General features: G+C 51.1%; 1 protein-coding gene across 1 annotated transcript in view; it reads right to left on the reverse strand.

Annotated features, from left to right (window-relative positions):
• Nucleotides 1–17,864, reverse strand: part of gask1a (golgi associated kinase 1A) — a 54,787-nt gene extending 36,923 nt beyond the window's left edge. Inside the window, exon 1 of the mRNA XM_072468615.1 lies at nucleotides 16,389–17,864. Within this exon, the coding sequence (XP_072324716.1) occupies nucleotides 16,389–17,762 (1,374 nt within the window). The 5' untranslated portion in view covers nucleotides 17,763–17,864. The remainder of the gene's footprint in view (nucleotides 1–16,388) is intronic.
• Between the last annotated feature and the right edge of the window lie 257 nt (nucleotides 17,865–18,121).

The following is an 18,121-nucleotide window of genomic DNA, read 5'->3' on the forward strand; positions in this document are numbered from 1 at the left end:
CGCATTTGGAATATTGCGTACAGTTCTGGTCACCGCATTATAGGAAGGACGTGGAGGCTTTGGAGTGGGTGCAGAGGAGATTTACCAGGATGTTGCCTGGTATGGAGGGAAAATCTTATGAGGAAAGGCTGATGGACTTGAGGTTGTTTTCGTTGGAGAGAAGAAGGTTAAGAGGAGACTTAATAGAGGCATACAAAATGATCAGGGGGTTGGATAGGGTGGACAGTGAGAGCCTTCTCCCGCGGATGGAAATGGCTGGCACGAGGGGACATAGCTTTAAACTGAGGGGTAATAGATATAGGACAGAGGTCAGAGGTAGGTTCTTTACGCAAAGAGTAGTGAGGCCGTGGAATGCCCTACCTGCTACAGTAGTGAACTCGCCAACATTGAGGGCATTTAAAAGTTTATTGGATAAACATATGGATGATAATGGCATAGTGTAGGTTAGATGGCTTTTGTTTCGGTGCAACATCGTGGGCCGAAGGGCCTGTACTGCGCTGTATTGTTCTATGTTCTATGTTCAGATGCTGCGGGCTGAGTTTTCCAGGTTAGATTGCAATTCCAGTGTCGGCCTCAGTTTCAGCTTGGGAACCAGGAAGTGACCCAGCTGAGATACATCGTGATCTTCCCAAACTCAGTCGATTAAGAAGCCACCTCCAGGAGCCCCACCCAATTAAGGACTGTGGGTGGAACAAGGATAGTGGGATGTCCAATAGGAGGGCCCATACCGATGTCTGGCCGACAGCCCCACTAGCAAAGCAAGGCATTGCTAAGGCAGACAAGGTATCACGGGTGTGCCTCCTCACGGATGTGCTTTCTGCCGCATTGTGAGAAGGAGGAAGATCCTGGCTGTGCCATCAATTCTCCTCCAATTAGGGCAGCACGGTGTGCAGTGGTTAGCACTGCTGTCTCACGGCGCTGAGGTCCCAGGTTCGATCCCGGCTCTGGGTTACTGTCCGTGTGGAGTTTGCACATTCTCCCCGTGTTTGCGTGGGTTTCGCCCCCACAACCCAAAAAATATGTACGCGGTAGGTGAATTGGCCCCGCTAAATTGCCCCTTAATTGGATAAAATGAATTGGATACTCTACTTATATTTAAAAAAAATTCTCCTCCAATTAATGGGCCTAAATGGCCTGTGCCCTATTCGGCGTGCTCACTTGGAGGAGGGAATGTGTTGAGTGGCAGCTCCCAGACTCGCCCCCTAGCCTACTTCTGCGGGATGGAGAAAATTGAGCTTTGTGTGTCTCTGTGAGCATTTTCAATTTGATTGGTTAAGGAGACGCTCTTGCCCTGCTCATGAATGTTATTGTTCCCGTGTAGAGGGTGCTGCACTCTAAAGCATTTGCAAATACCACCAGTTGACATGGTGCTCCGGTTTCCTCCCATAGTTCTAAGATGTGCAGGTTAGATGGATCGGCCATGCTAAATTGCCCCTTGGTGTCCAAAAAGGTTAGGTGGGGTTACTGGGTAACGGGGATAGGTTGGAAGTGTGGGCTTAAGTGGGGTGCTCTTTCCAAGGGCCAGTGCAGACTTGATGGGCCGAATGGCCTTCTTCTGCATTGTAAATTCTATGAAAAGCCTATTAAAAGTCTGCAAGGCTGTAGGCACGATAAAGGGTGATGGCCAAAACATCCTGGCCAGTGTACAGTGTGAAACAGGCTGACAGTAAGCATGTTTCTATTTAGTTAACTTTGTAAGACTGAAGCATTCTTGTTGGGTTTAGTTTTGTGTGGTGGTGTAAGGCAGCATCCGCCCATGTCCAACGTTGAAGGGTAGTTAACCCCAGGGAAACGAGAGCACCATTCATGAGCAGGTGGTGGGCTGGGCTCCGGGCAGGTATAGTGCTGCGATTATCACTGAAGGAACGTGACACAGCTTGCTGAAATTCCACATTTACATTGGAGATCACATCAGCTCAATTCTAGAATTTGAATCGTTTGGACCGTTTAGACAACTTGCTTCCAAAATGCCTTTCCCAGCTGTAATAGAATGCCTTTCTGAAATCCGTGATTCGATTTATGGAATTAGTCTTGGTAAAATAACCAAAGGTGTGACAATGTGGAGCTGTCTTCCGCATCACACAAAAATATTCACCCACTGGACTTATCAGCCTATTGAAGATTTGCTGCCAACTGAGCCGACAGCTAATACCTATCATCTCCCACTCATTACACAAGTTACATTCACTGAAGCAGGTTACTACTTTTGAAGAATGTGTTTCTGATTACCTGATCAACCTATTTGAAGTAAATGTCTAGAATGGGATTTGAACTCACATCTCCAAGAAAGAATTCAGCAAAGCATTGATACACAATCTCGTCAGTGTGGCAACTTAGATCCCTTGGTCAAGCTGACAACTTACAGGAGGATTCAAACTCAGGGGGCGCGAGTCTCCGCTCCCGCGACTAAGTGCCCATGCCGTCGAGGTTCACGACGGCGCGAAATGGCCCCGTTCTTGACCGATTCAGGGCCCGAAAATGGGCTAGGATCGGGGCCGCGAGAAACTTGGGGGGCGTGTTGCGAAAGCAGCGTCGTCAGCACGCCGGGCATTGGCGCCGCGTAAAAGCGGCGGCGTGTAAATGACGCGGCCGGCGCCGAGTAACTGGCTTAACTGGCGTCACCCGCGCATGCGTGGTTGCCGTCCTCCCCACGCATGCGCGGTTGCCGTCCTTCCCGCCGCCGCCCCGCAAGAAGATGTCGGATGGATCTTGCGGGGCGGCGGAGGAAAGGAGGTCCTCCTTCAGAGAGGCCGGCCCGCCGATCGGTGGGCCCCGATCGCGGGCCAGACCCCTTTTGAGTCCTACCCCGGTGGAAAAAAAAACCTTCGCCCCCCACAGGCCGCCCCCCCAACGTTCCCGCGCTGTTCCCGCCGGCAGCGGCCAGGTGTGGACGGCGCTGGCGGGAAGCCGTCGTTTTGGGCAGGCCGCTCGGCCCACCCGGGCCGGAGAATAGCGGGTGTAGCGGAGAATCGCCATTTTGGGTGTCCCGGGCGATTCTCCGGCCTGCGCCGCGCAGAACTCAACGGGGCCGTTCTCGCCGCTTGGGTGAATCGCGGGAGGGCGTCGGACCGGCGTCGCGGGGAAAAATGGCGCACCGGGCAATTCTCCCAACCGGCCCGGGAGCGGAGAATCGCGCCCAGGTTCTCTCACAAGCTTATTCAATAAAAGCCCCAAAGTAAGAACCATACACTCACCAACAAAGGCTTTATGTAACCTGCAAAGGAAATACCGAAAGACTCTGTACAATTACACATCTTTTTTTAATTGGAAAAAAAAAAATCTTTATTGTCACAAGTAGGCTTACATTAACACTGCAATGAGGGGCGAAATTCTCCCCCAACGGCGCGATGTCTGCCGACTGGCGCCAAACACGGCGCCAATCAGACGGGCATCGCGCCGGCCCAAAGGTGCGGAATGCTCCGCATCTTTGGCGGCCGAGCCCCAACATTGAGGGGCTAGGCCGACGCCGGAGGGATTTCCGCCCCGCCAGCTGGCGGAAATGGCGTTTGTTGCCCCGCCAGCTGGCGCGGAAATGCGGCGCATGCGCGGGAGCGTCAGCGGCCACTGACAGTTTCCCAGCGCATGCGCGGGAGCGTCAGCGGCCGCTGTCAGTTTCCCGTGCATGCGCAGTGGGGAGAGTCTCTTCCGCCTCCGCCATGGTGGAGGCCGTAGCAGAGGCGGAAGGGAAAGAGTGCCCCCACGGCACAGGCCCGCCCGCGGATCGGTGGGCCCCGATCGCGGGCCAGGCCACTGTGGGGGCTCCCCCCGGGTCAGATCGCCCCGCGCCCCCCCCAGGACCCCGGAGCCCGCCCAAGCCGCCTGGTCCCGCCGGTAAATACCAGCTTTGATTTACGCCGGCGGGACAGGCAATTTCTGGGCGGGACTTCGGCCCACCCGGGCCGGAGAATCCAGCGGGGGGGGTCCCGTCAACCGGCGCGGCCCGATTCCCGCCCCCGCCCAATCTCCGGTACCGGAGACTTCGGCGGGGGCGGGGGCGGGATTCACGGCGGCCTACGGCCATTCTCCGACCCGGCGGGGGGGTCGGAGAATGACGCCCGAGGTTACTGTGACAAGCTCCTCCCATTCTGAGGGAGAATTCAGAATGTCCAAATGACCTAATAGCACGTCTTTTAGGACTTGTGGGAGGAAACCGGAACACCCGGAGGAAACGCACGCAGACACGAGGAGAACGTGCAGACTCCGCACACGCAGTGACCCAAGCCGGAATCGAACCCGGGACCCTGGCACTGTGAAGCCATAGTGCTAACCACTATGTTACCGTCTCTGCCCCTGCCCCAGCTGCCGAAACCCTCACTCAGGCTTTGTTTCCTACAGCTTGGCTATGCCAATGCACTCCTGGCTGCCCACCCTCCATAAATTGGAGCTCACCCAAAACCTGACTAACCATATCATAACTCGCACAAAGTCCCATTCAACCGTCATCCCTGTGCTTTACCTTAAAATACTTCTAATTGTTTAAAACCCCTCCATGGTCTCACCCCTCCCTATCTCTATAACCTCTTACAATCCTTCTCGAATTCTGTGCATATTTTGCACCCCAGTTCATACCATTGCAACATTGGTGGCTGTTGCTTCAGCTGCCTGAGCCTTGCACTCTGGAATTCCCTTCCTAAACCACTCTAATGTAAAATGCTCTTTAAAACCTACCCCTTTGACCAGGTTTTTGGTCTCCTGTTCTACTTATGTGGCTTGGTTTGATAATGCTCCTGTAATGCCCTTTAGGATGTTTTGCTATGTTCAAGGTCTCGGCGCTCCGCCAGGGGCGTCGCCAACTCCGGCGTCGCCGATCCGAGGACCTGTTTTTGTAGCAGGATGGTCTGAATTGGACAACCATACAACCAAGTGTTGTCTGCCAGATTTGAGCCAATGAAACAATGCCATACCCATGTGCTCACTTGAGCATTCCTAAACCTGGGACCCTGCCACCTGGCAGTACCAGTAAGTAAGATCCCTACAAGGAATGGTTACCAGGCAATCAGCAACTCTACTTAGATTAATTTCGCCTTGGTAACGACCATCTGATTAAACAAAAAAAAAAAGTTCAGATGATACTAATCATTCTTCAAAAGTAGCATTCTGCTTCAATGAATGTGACTTGTGGAAAGAGTGGTATATGATAGGTCTCGGCAGCCATTCAGTATGTGACACTCTCACTCCCGATTCAGAAGCCCAGGTCCAGATAGAAGAGTACGAAATCACGGCTAACAATCCCAGTACTGTACAGAGACGCTATTGCCCTTTTGGATGAGACACTAAACCGAGGACCTGTCTGCTTGAGGCACGATCAATTTGACTGGAGACAAAGTTGAATCCAAACTGAGGCTTTATTAGTATCAGATGTGTGGCCTCCTACAGCAGCTGACGAAACGGCTGCGAGCTGGAGGCCACGCATATTTATAACCCGGCTCCTGGGCGGAGCTAGCATGCAGGGGCCCAGGTGAACCTGGAGTGCAGGTTCTACCGTACAACCTCTAATATCAGAACACAGTGGTTTACCACATTCACCCCCTGTTAAAATTGAGTCCGGCGGGGGTGGTGGATAACTACATACAATTCGCAATCTTTAATATTTACACAGCAGTAAAAAAAAATGTCTCTGGTCATCCGGTGGGCCGGTCAGAGATTCAGCTGGTCCGGCGCCTTGATGGTCCTTTGAGATCGACGAAGTGGTGACGGCGATGTTGGTGCTGTAATGGTCGTATTTGACTCCAGGAGCGTGCCAAAATCCTCTTCATCAACGGGGGTGGGCAGGAGGAGGACGGATGGTCCTAGGGGGGGTGTTGGGGGTGGCGAGGGAGGGGAGGGTGGTGCCGGGGGCGACGGGGGTGGTGTGGGGGTGGAACCTGCTGGTGCCAGGTCCCTGGGGGAGATGGTATCCTGGCAGCCGTCGGGGAACGCCACGTAGGCGCACTGTGGGTTTGCGTGGAGCAGGTGCACCCTTTCCACCAACGGGTCCGCCTTGTGGAGCCGCACATGTTTATGGAGAAGTACGGTTCCCGGAGCTGTGAGCCAAGTTGGGAGCGATACCCCGGATGTGGACTTCCTGGAGAAGGCAAAAAGACGTTCATGCGGTGTACTGTTAGTAGAGTGAATGGAATGTAGTGCATCAGGGAGGACCTCTTGCCAGCCGGAGGCCGGGAGATTTCTGGACCACAGGGCCAGCTGGACGGCCCTCCATACCGTCCCATTCTCCCTTTCTACCTGTCCGTTTCCCCAGGGGTTGTAGCTCGTCATTCTGCTGGAGGCGATACCCCTGCTGAGCAGGAACTGGCGTAGCTCATCACTCATGAATGAGGATCCCCTGTCACTGTGGATGTAGGTGGGGAAGCCAAACAGAGAGAAGATAGAATTAAGGGCTTTAATGACGGTGGCAGACGTCATGTCGGGGCATGGGATGGCGAAGGGAAACCGGGAGTATTCATTGATCACACTGAGGAAATATGTGTGTCGATCGGAGGAGGGGAGGGTGCCTTTGAAATCTACGCTGAGGCGTTCAAAGGGGTGGGAAGCCTTCACCAGGTGCGTGCGGTCCGGCCAGTAGAAGTGCGGCTTGCACTCCGCACAGACCTGGCAGTCCTTGGTGATTTTCCTTACTTCCTCGACGGAGTAGGGCAAATTTCGTGCTTTAATGAAGTGGTACAACCGAGTGACCCCTGGGTGACAAAGGCTGTCGTGCAGGGCCCGGAGTCGGTCTACCTGTGCGCTGGCCCATGTACCTCGGGATAGGGCATCTGGGGGCTCATTCAGTTTGCCAGGGTGATACTTAATCTCGTAGTTATAGGTGGAGAGCTCGATTCTCCACCGCAAGATTTTGTCATTTTTGATCTTGCCCCGCGCTGTGTTGTTGAACATTAAGGCTACCGACCGTTGGTCAGTGAGGAGAGTGAATCTCCTACCAGCCAGGTAATGCCTCCAATGTCGCACAGCCTCAACGATAGCCTGGGCCTCTTTTTCGATGGATGAGTGCCGCATTTCGGAGGCATGGAGGGTGCGGGAAAAGAATGCCATGGACCTGCCTGCCTGGTTGAGGGTAGCGGCAAGGGCGACGTCCGATGCGTCGCTTTCTACTTGGAAAGGAAGTGTTTCATCTACAGCGTGCATTCCAGCTTTGGCAATATCAGCTCTGATCCGGGCGAAGGCCTGTTGGGCCTCGGCCGTCGGGGGAAATGAGTGGACTGTATGAGTGGGCGTGCCTTGTCCGCATAGTTTGGGACTCACTGCGCGTAATATGAGAAGAACCCCAGGCAGCGTTTGAGGGCCTTGGGCAGTGGGGGAGGGTGAGGTCCATGAGGGAGCGCATGCGGTCGGGATCGGGCCCCAGAACTCCGTTCTGGACCACGTAGCCAAGGATGGCTAAGCGGTTTGTACTTGTTATACGTGTGGTTGAGGAGAGTGGCGGTGCGGAGAAATTTAGTGAGGTTGGCGTCGTGGTCCTGCTGATCATGGCCGCAGATGGCCACATTGTCTAGGTACGGAAACATGGCCCGCAAGCCGTACCGGTCGACCATTCGGTCCATCTCCCTTTGGAAGACCAAAACCCCATTGGTGACGCCGAAGGGGACCCTAAGGAAGTGATATAGCCGGCCGTCTGCCTCGAAGGCGGTGTATTGCTGGTCCGATTTACGGATGGGGAGCTGGTGGTAGGTGGATTTCAGGTCCAACGTTGAGAAGACCCGGTACTGTGCAATCTGGTTAACCATGTCAGATATGCGTGGGAGGGGGTACGCATCGAGCTGCGTGTACCTGTTGATGGTCTGGCTGTAGTCCACGACCATTCGTTTTTTCTCCCCAGACTTAACCACTGCCACTTAAGCTCTCCAGGGGCTGTTGCTGGCCTCGATGACTCCCTCCCGAAGCAACCGCTGGACCTCGGACCTGATGTAGGCCTTATCCTGGGTGCTGTACTGTCTGCTCCTGGTGGCGATGGGTTTGCAATCTGGAGTTAGATTGGAAGGAAGATCGACCTTTAGGGTCGCGAGGCCGCACACAGTGAGGGGTGGTAAGGGTCCACCAAATTTAAGGGTCAGGCTCTGGAGGTTGCACTGGAAATCCAGGCCGAGGATAAGTGCAGCATAGAGGTTCGGGGGGACGTAGAGGCGAAAACCGTGGAATTCTACGCCTTGGATTGTGAGCGTGACCGTGCAGTACCCCCGGATCGCTACGCGATGGGAAATGGAGGCCAGGGAGATACTTTGGTTGGTAGGGTGGACCTTAAGGGAGCAGCGCCTTTCCGTATTCGTGTGACAAAGCTCTCGGTGCTCCTTCCAGTAGGCAGGAGGTCACATGGCCGTTGACTTTCACGCTGGCGGATGCGTTGGTCAGATTATGTGGTCTGGACTGGTCGATTGCCATGGAAGCGAGCCGTGGCTGATCGTCGGGTAGTGAGGCGGCCGTTGAGTTGGGGTCCTGAAATGCCTTTGGTCTCCATGTGCTGCGGGGTGGACAAGATGGCGGCGCCCGGAGGTCCTGGGGATTACAAAATGGCTGCGCCGATGGAACGCATGTTGTGGGGGTGGAGCAAGATGGCGGCGCCCATGAAACGCACGTGTTGTGCGGGGGAGAAGATGGCGGCGCCTATTGCTCGCACATGGCCTGGGGAGGAGAGGAGGATGCCGGCGCCCATTGTCCGTGACCGGGGGAGGGGTGGGGGCGACCGCTGCCTCTGAGCGGGCCTGGCACACCGCAGCCAAGTGGCCCTTCTTCCTGCAGGCCTTACAAAGGGCAGCGCGGGCCGGGCAGCGTTGGCGGGGGTGTTTTTGCTGGCAGCAAAAATAGCATCGGGGCCCCCCGGAGATCACTGGCTGGCGCGTAGCGCAGGTGTACTGGGTGGGTAGCGCCCCCGCTGGGGCGGCTGCCTGTGGGGCCCATGAAGCGTTGGAGGAGTGGGCCGCGCGGTTGGGGCGCTGGACTGGGCATTGCGCAGGGCGACCGTCATGGAAAGCGCTAGTGTTTTAGTCTCTGCGAGGTCGCGCATGGTTCCTTCTAGGAGCCGCTGCCTGATAACATCGGACCCAATCCCAGTTACAAAAGCGTCCCGCATAAGGAAATCTGAGTGCTCCTTAGCTGTAACGTCCTGGCAGTCACAGTCCCGAACTAGTGGGACCAGGGCCCTCCAGAAGTCCTCGATTGACTCACCAGGTAGTTTAAAAAATATATATATATATTTATTAAGATTTTTTAACAACACAATTTTTTCCCCTTACAAACAATAACCCCCCCCCCCCGTAACAAAATAACACAAAATCGCACTGAGCAAGATATATACATGGCAAAATGGTATATTTACATAGCTTTATACACTGGCTCTCGCCCGCCCGTGCCAGTTTCCCCCACCCTCCATGTTATCTCCCGCTCATCCATCCCCTCAAACAATCTCTCGTTCCCCCCCCCCTCCTCCCCCCCCCCAACCCCCAGGGTTGCTGCTGCTGCTGACCGGCCTTCCTCTAACGCTCCGTGAGATAGTCTAGGAACGGTTGCCACCGCCTGTAGAACCCCTGCGCAGACCCTCTCAAGGCAAACTTAATCCTCTCCAGCTTAATGAACCCAGCCATGTCGTTTATCCAGGCCTCCAGGCTGGGGGGCTTCGCCTCCTTCCACAATAGCAAGATCCTTCGCCGAGCTACTAGGGACGCAAAGGCCAGAATTCCGGACCCACCAGGTAGTTGAGTACGCGTTGCGAGCACGTGTCTGGCGAAGAGCTTGTTCGTCTTCTGTTCATAATTTTCTTTGAGTCGAGTCATGGCATCAGCGTAATTGGGCGCATCCTGGATCAGCGGGAAGACTTTGGAGCTGAGATGGAGTACAAGATTTGAATCTTCTGAACCTCTGGAGCAGGGGTCGGCGCCGCGTTGATATACGCCTCAAAACAAGCTCGCCAGTGCTGGAAGTCCTTTCTGTCGTCGCTTGCGTGTGGATCCAGCTGCAGGCGATCTGGTTTAATCCGGAGGTCCATCTTCTGAATCTGATACTAATAAATTGAGGCACGATCAATTTGGCTGGAGACGAAGTTGAATCCAAACTGAGGCTTTATTAGTATCAGATGTGTGGCCTCCCACAGCAGCTGACGAAATGGCTGCGAGCTGGAGGCCACGCATATTTATAACCGGCCTCCTGGGCGGAGCTAGCATGCAGGGGCCCAGGTGAACCTGTAGTGCAGGTACCACCGTACAACCTCTAATATCAGAACACAGTGGTTTACCACACTGCTCTGCTGGGCAGAATATCCCACAACACCACTTTGAAGAAGAGCCAGGGAGTTCTCCCTGGAGTGCAGTCCAGTATTTATCCCTCAACCAATATCGATCATCAAAACAGGGAATCTGGCTGTAATCATACTGAGGTTTGTGGAATTTTGCTGCACGTAAATTTGAATGCCATAGTTCCTTTGCTACAATGGTACCAACACTTCAACATGACTTCATTGACTGGAAAGTGCTTTGGGATGTCTTCAGATTGTGAAGTGAGTCATGCAAATGGAAGTCCTTTCCTTCTTCTCACTGAAACCTTCCAGTGTGCAGCCACCTTTAATTCTGTGATTCTCAATAACATCATTTCAAGTACCTTGCCCAGATATTTGTTTTGTGAGATTGATCCTGGAGGAAGTGGAACTCGTCTCTGGGTGGAGGCCCTGGGTGGGCCCTGCCCCACGCAGGTGAAGAGGTCAAAGGGTCTTTGGGTGTAGGAGGACTCAAGCTATTTTTTTTAATGTAAAGAAATCACCTGGGCAAATGAAGATTGTTCTCTGGAGGAAGGGGAGCAGCAACCCTATAACTCCCATCACTCCAGGCCAGCCAGCTACAGTCAGTTTTCCGGAGTTCACAGTTACATGGGAGCGGTACTGGAGGATATAGAAAATTCTGAGGAGTAACAATTAATCTGAGTATTAGTGAAGTTAATTTGCCAGTGCGGATTCACAAGAAGCTGACTCCCCAGCAGTCATGCGGAGTGATCATAGTACGTGACCAAAATCATGGGCTTTTGGAACTGGAAGTATGTAACATTCGAAGAAATTAATATACAGTTGATAGGGCGCCCTTACTGAATTGTGTGAAGCAATGGGAAGGATCTCCATTTCTCTGTTATTTGACAACAATCGTATTTGACAACTGGAAGCATTTACGCTAATACTGGGTAACAGAACAAGATGCAACTTGGAATGGCTGGCAAAAACGTAAAAATTCTCTGTGACAGTTGCTGTTTGGACATCAGGTTTTCATTTAGATTATCAGGAAAGTTTGCTTCAGTGTATAGTCATGGCAATTAATGTCTGCAATGCAGAGTAATGACTAATCACTGAGTTACTTCCAGCCTCTGGCTTTTTTTTTTACAACAATTTAATGAATCACAGCACGGACAGCAGCTGCACCAGTCTTATACAGCAACTCCTTTGATTTCTGTATAAGCTCCATGTCACTCAGCAATGTCTTGATACTGCTATTTGGCAATTGCAACAAATAAAACCTCAAATTACCAGGATCTTTACAATGGGCTTGACTTCCCTCTGCTCTCCGATTTGGAACTGAATGGAGGAGTGGTGTTACAGCGGGAGAAGCTGGGTGGTGTCAGCCTCTAAGGGTTATCCATCTTTTAGTTGCGTTCTCCCAAATAGCAAACTCTGGGCCTGGAATTTAGTTTGCTCTGCCCTGATATCCCAGAGGATATGTGACCCATCTATGGGTCCAGGATGATGTTGGTGCCTGTATGCCCTTGCCCACTTACCCACAGTACCATCACCACCCCCCCCCCCCCTCCCCCCCCTAAGGGGTTAGTTAGGAGTAAATTGCATTCGGACTATAAATTCTTCCCTCAGTCACTGTGGGCATGGCCACATCTTCACCCCCTGCTGTAAGTAAATTATGCCGAAGGGGCAATGTCCAATTCATTTATTAATTTATGGGATGCGGGAATCACTGGCAAAACCAGCGTTTTTGCTCGTCCCTAAATACCCTTGAAAGACTGGAGGTGAGCCAACATCTGGAACTGCTGCCTCAGCCTGGTGAAGTCTGAAAGGTGAAGTGCCAATAGGGAGAGTGTACCCCTTTTTGATTTCGAAAGGTGCTGTTAATTTTTCTTGTAGATGATAACCATGGTGTGTCTGTGGTGCAGTGAGTGAATGTTTCCAGTGAGTGAATGTTTAAGGTGGTGGATAAGGTGCTGATCCACCTGGGTATTGACAAACCTCACGAGTGTTGTTGGAGCTGTACTCATCCAGGCAAGTGAAGTGTATTCCATCCCGTCAAACCCCGGACATGTGCTTTGTGGAAGGTGGACTAAATCACCTCAGAAGCTGAGTTACTCACTACCGAACTCTCAGCCTCTGACCTGCTCCTGTAGCCACAGAATTTATATGGCTAGTCCAGTTCAGTTTCTGGGCAACAGTGACACCCCCCGCATTATGTGTGCAGGGGGGTGGGGGTGCTAAATAAATACAAGTTTTTGTTGTAAATACTTCTACATGGGGATCACCAGCTGACCCATGTACAATATCCAATATGCCCTGCTGGTATTGTAAACCTACTCACAGAAATGGGTAACATTACCCCTCGACCTGGATTTAGTGTGATGGACCTCATTCCCCATCTGGATATCGGGGGAGATCCTCTCTCCACCGGCTCTGGAAGTCACCATTGCGTTTAGTTGCCTGAGGTCACGGTATCCGCGCTCCGAGGCAGGATGTCCTGCTTCCAAGAGCTGTCAAACAATCAGAGGCTGCGCATCCCGGAACTGCGGGGATTGTGGTAGGACCAGGAGCAGGGCTGGAGGCCTGGAGTTGAGGTAAGTGGGGAGGGGGGGGGGGGGGCTTGCCGGGGGCCAGCACTGGAGGCCCTGGCAAAGGGGAGGTTTTTAAAAATATATTCATTCACAAGATGTGGGCGTTGCTGGTTAAGTCAACATTTCATTCCCATTCTTAATATCCCTTCAGAAGGTGTGGGTGAGCCTCCTTCTTTAACTGTTGCAGTCCATGTGGTGTAGGTGTACCCAGAGTGCTGTTAGGGAGGGATTCCAGGATTGTGACCCAACGACAGGTGGAGCAAGCAATAGGGCAGGAGGGTTCCGTAAGGAAGGGCAGCTCTTGCCACTAGAGTGCCCAAAAAGGAGGGGACGTCCTCTTCCACGTCGAGGCTACAGTCAGACCACCAGCTACCCGACAACCTTGCCGTGTGATCATGTGACGTGGATCTCTCCCCCCATTGAAACATTATGACACAGAAAGAGGCCATTCAGTCCATCGCGTCTGTGCTAGCCAGAAGAGAGATAAATGTAAACTAGCCGTTCATTTTAATGCCACGTACCAGCAGCTGGTCCGTAGCCTTGCAGGTTATAGCACTTCAGGTGCAGATAGATGCAGGTAGCTTTTAAGTGAGTTGAGATCTTCAGCCTCAACCACCAACTCACGCAATGGGTTCCAGGTGCCCAGCACTCACTGGGTGAAAAAATGCAGCAGGGCTAATCCACTGCACCACCGTGCTGCCCTCTGAAAGGGTATTCTAACTGGTCCCACCGCCCTGCCTTATCCCCGTAACCTTGCACATTTTTTCTTTTCAGATAACAAGTCAGTTCCCTTTTGAATACCTCGATTGAACCTGCCTCCACCACTCTCTCAGAAAGTTCAATCTAACTCCAACCATCCTCTAGGTGAAAGAATCTCCTCTGCATTCTCTCCAGAGCAATTATGTCCTCCCTGTAATGCGGTGACCAGATCTGTGCACAAAATTCGAGCTGTGATCTAACCAGTGGCTTTTACACTTCCTGTATTTCATCCCTGCTTTTGTCTTTGATACCTTGTCCAATAAAGGTAAGCATTGCATAGACTTTCTTTACCACCTTCTACACCTTTCCTGTCACCGTTCTGCACCTGTGGACATGCACAGCAAGGTACCTCACTTCCTTTACCCCACTCACTATCCTCCTGATTATTGAGAATTCCCTTGCTGATTATAGATCCCTTGCTTTGTTTTCCCTCCCCAAATGCATTACCTGACACTTTTCCGGACTGAATTCCATTTGCGATTTTTCCACCACTGAAGCAAACCATTGATATAATTCTGGAGACAACAACTATTCTCCTCACTGTCAACTACACAACCAATTTTTGTGTGATCTGCAAATTTCCCAAACATGCCTCCCATATTTAAGTCCGAATCATTATAGAACATAGAACATAGAACATTACAGCGTAGTACAGGCCCTTCGGCCCTCGATGTTGCGCCGACCTGTGAAACCACTCTAAAGCCCATCTACACTATTCCCTTATCATCCATATGTCTATCCAATGACCATTTAAATGCCCTTAGTGTTGGCGAGTACACTACTGTTGCAGGCAGGGCATTCCACGCACTTACTACTCTCTGAGTAAAGAACCTACCTCTGACATCTGTCCTATATCTATCTCCCCTCAATTTAAAGCTATGTCCCCTTGTGCCCAACATCACCATCTGAGGAAAAAGGCTCTCACTGTCCACCCTATCCAATCCTCTGATCATCTTGTATGCCTCAATTAAGTCACCTCTTAACCTTCTTCTCTCTAACGAAAACAGCCTCAAGTCCCTCAGCCTTTCCTCATAAGATCTTCCCTCCATACCAGGCAACATTCTGGTAAATCTCCTCTGCACCCTTTCCAATGCTTCCACATCCTTCCTATAATGCGGTGACCAGAATTGCATGCAATACTCCAAATGCGGCCGCACCAGAGTTTTGTACAGCTGCAACGTGACCTCATGGCTCCGAAACTCAATCCCTCAATCAATAAAAGCTAACACACCGTACGCCTTCTTAACAACCCTCTCAACCTGGGTGGCAACTTTCAGGGATCTATGTACATGGACACCGAGATCTCTCTGCTCATCCACACTGCCAAGAATCTTACCATTAGCCCAGTACTCTGTCTTCCTGTTATTCCTTCCAAAATGAATCAGCTCACACTTTTCTGCATTAATCTCCATTTGCCACCTCTCAGCCCAGCTTTGCAGCTTATCTATGTCCCTCTGTAACTTGTAACATCCTTCCACACTGTCCACAACTCCACCGACTTTAGTGTCATCTGCAAATGTACTCACCCATCCTTCTACGCCCTCCTCCAGGTCATTTATAAAAATGACAAACAGCAGTGGCCCCAAAACAGATTCTTGTGGTACACCACTAGTAACTGGACTCCAGTCTAAACATTTCCCATCAACCACCACCCTTTGTCTTCTTCCAGCTAGCCAATTTCTGATCCAAACTGCTAAATCACCCTGAATCCCATGCCTCCGTATTTTCTGCAGTAGCCTACCGTGGGGAACCTTATCAAACGCTTTGCTGAAATCCATATGCACCACATCAACTGCTTTACCCTCATCCACCTGTTTGGTGGGAACAAGAGCAAGAGCCCCAACATTAAGTCCTGTGGAATGCCATTGGAAACTGCTTTCCATTCACAAAAAAGATCCATCAGTCACTGCCCTTTGCTTCCTATCACTGAGCCAATTCTGAATCCAGCTTGCCACCTTCCCCTGTATCCCATGGGATCTCACTTTTCTGCCCAGTCTGCCATGTGGGATCTTGTCAAATGCCTCACTGAAATCCATGTAGATAACATCCACTGTAGGGGCGGCACAGTGGTTAGCACTGCTGACTATGACGCTGAGGACCCGGGTTCGATCCCGGCCCCGGATCACTGTCCGTGTGGAGTTTGCACATTCTCCCCGTGTTTCCGTGGGTCTCACCCCCACAACCCAAAGATGTGCAGGTTAGGTGGATTGGCCACGCTAAATTGTCCTTTAATTGGAAATAAAGGACCAGTGGGTACTCTAAATTTTTTTTTTTTAAAAATAACATCCTTTGCACCATCCTCATCAATCCTCCTTGTGACCTCCTTTGAAAAATTGATTATGTAGTAAGATGATCTTCCCCCAACAAAATCTAACCCTGACTAACCCCTGATCAATCTCTGCCTTACTAAACGATGGTTTATTCCATCTCTCAGAATTGATTCCAACAAGGTGTCCGCCACTGGTCAGACTGATCAGCCTATGATTTTCTGGGCTATTCCTCACACCTTTTTAAAATAATGGTACAACATTGGTACAATACCAGCACTGGCAGGAAGAGGCCCTTATATGGCCATGAACTGGACACCTAAGAGCCTCAATTGGCCGAAAGACATGTGGGCCATCTACCACTTACTTGGCTGCTGGTGCAATACCAGCGAAGGTGAGCAATCGATAGGCATGACACACTTGCCATCCCACCCAGTTTTACACCTCACCTTACCTGCCAGCCTGCTCCCATGGCAGGACTTGTAAAATTCCAGCCATCGAGTCTAATATTTCTAAGTATAAGTCATTTTAAAGATAGTGGAAAGTTAGCTCTAATATGAAAAAGCTTACCTGTAGGAGGAAATCAAAAAGCGCTAACTTGCCCCATTCTGAGTGTTTCACGCTGAGGCAGGACACAGTGTGATTCCCGGGGGCCACGTCGATGCCGCACTGTTTCCGCAGTACCGCCTGGTATTGAAACCAGCTCAATTCGAATGAGTTTTGGTCGTTGTTGGGATCATTCAGATGTTGTATGTCTGCGTCCCACCAAACAACCGGCCTGGCCACTCCGTCGGTGAACCTGTATGGGAGCAGTGCATCATTAAATCTTCGGGCTACAACAGGCAGGCTCCGGTTTAGACCCAGCACCCTGTCCAGGTGGAAAGCTAAGACTTCATCAAGGTCACTGGGCCGCTTTATTAGTCCACACCGTCCCTCTTGACAATGCCCCGTGAGGTCATGGATCACAGCGGGAGAATGAAAGCTTAGGCCTACTTTGATGACTTGCCCATGAGCTGGTATCCGGGCTTTTGCACCCACTGAACCGCGAGCCAACAGTTTCATCTTTTCAATGTCACTCGAGTCAAACCAGGGTGGAGGATCCTCAGGGAGCCTAAAGCTATCTTCCACCTCCGAATGTGGATGACTGGTTTCAACGTCGACACAGAGTTTAGGCTCAGTTACCCTTTTGCTCATTCGTAAAGTAGTCTGTCGATCACTTTTCCCATTATTTACCAAGGAAAAATTCAGGTACCTCATCCTTGCAGCATTGAAGAATAACAGTTTCCCAAGTTTCTTGTATTCGTTGCCCCTCAGCTTCTGAACAAATAACCCGTTCTGATCTGAAAGAAATTTAAATTGTGGCAGAACTTGTTTTTCAGCAGCAGTGTTCTGAACGGCAGGTTTGCAGTGTGGCTGCAGAGACCTCAAGTCCTTTGTATCTGCTGTGAAATTCAAAATAGAGGATATTTCAGACACCTCCCCAAAATCTCGGATGGCTGTTTTGTTCCCACCAGGCTTAAGAACTTGTGAAATGGCCTTATCCACTAATGACTGGTAACATATCGGGCCAATCCTTGGAGGCCCTGGCATCACAGGTGGCTCCGTATCCCTGATGACTTCTTGCCTCTGGCTATCCTGAGATTCACGCAGTATAATCTTTCGGTGTCTTTTCTGCAGCAATTTGTCTCTGCGTTGCAAAACGCTAAAAGCCTTTTGCATTTCTCCATAGCTATACCGCTTTTGAAATGGCTCGATGTAGCTGCGTGGCTTAACATTCGAATGCCATCTCTTGAGATGGCTGTTTTCCATTGGTAATAATTTGTCATCTCCGTGGAAGGCAATTGTTTGCTTGGGGAAGGTGCCAGTCTTTCTCCACAGTCTCCTTTGCTGATCAGCAAGTTTTCCATGTGGTTGGCTGGGTGCGTGGTAATCAAGGCCAGACATTTTGTCATCAAAATGGAGAGATGGATAAGTGTTTATCACCACCGTGGATAGGGCAGCGAAGAGACAGCAGACAGCCACGGGCTTCTTCCTTAATCTTCTCTTTAATTTAAATCTGGACGCCTGAAAGGAGGGGAGGGGGGGAAGAAAATAACAGTTGAACAAAATTGTGCCCCGCTTCATAAAAATCTCGATGCCCATTACCACAACCTACTGGAAAGAGTTCATGGAAAATGTATTAAATGTCTTCAATGAAAACAGTGGAGATGTTTTTCATTAACAGAGCAGCAAAATAATGTGGCTTTATATTACGTAGAAATTTCAGGCAGAAATAGGTCATTCAGCACAACTGGTCTGTATCA

Source organism: Scyliorhinus torazame, chromosome 11 (genome assembly GCF_047496885.1).
Source record: "Scyliorhinus torazame isolate Kashiwa2021f chromosome 11, sScyTor2.1, whole genome shotgun sequence".
Lineage (NCBI taxonomy): Eukaryota > Metazoa > Chordata > Chondrichthyes > Carcharhiniformes > Scyliorhinidae > Scyliorhinus > Scyliorhinus torazame.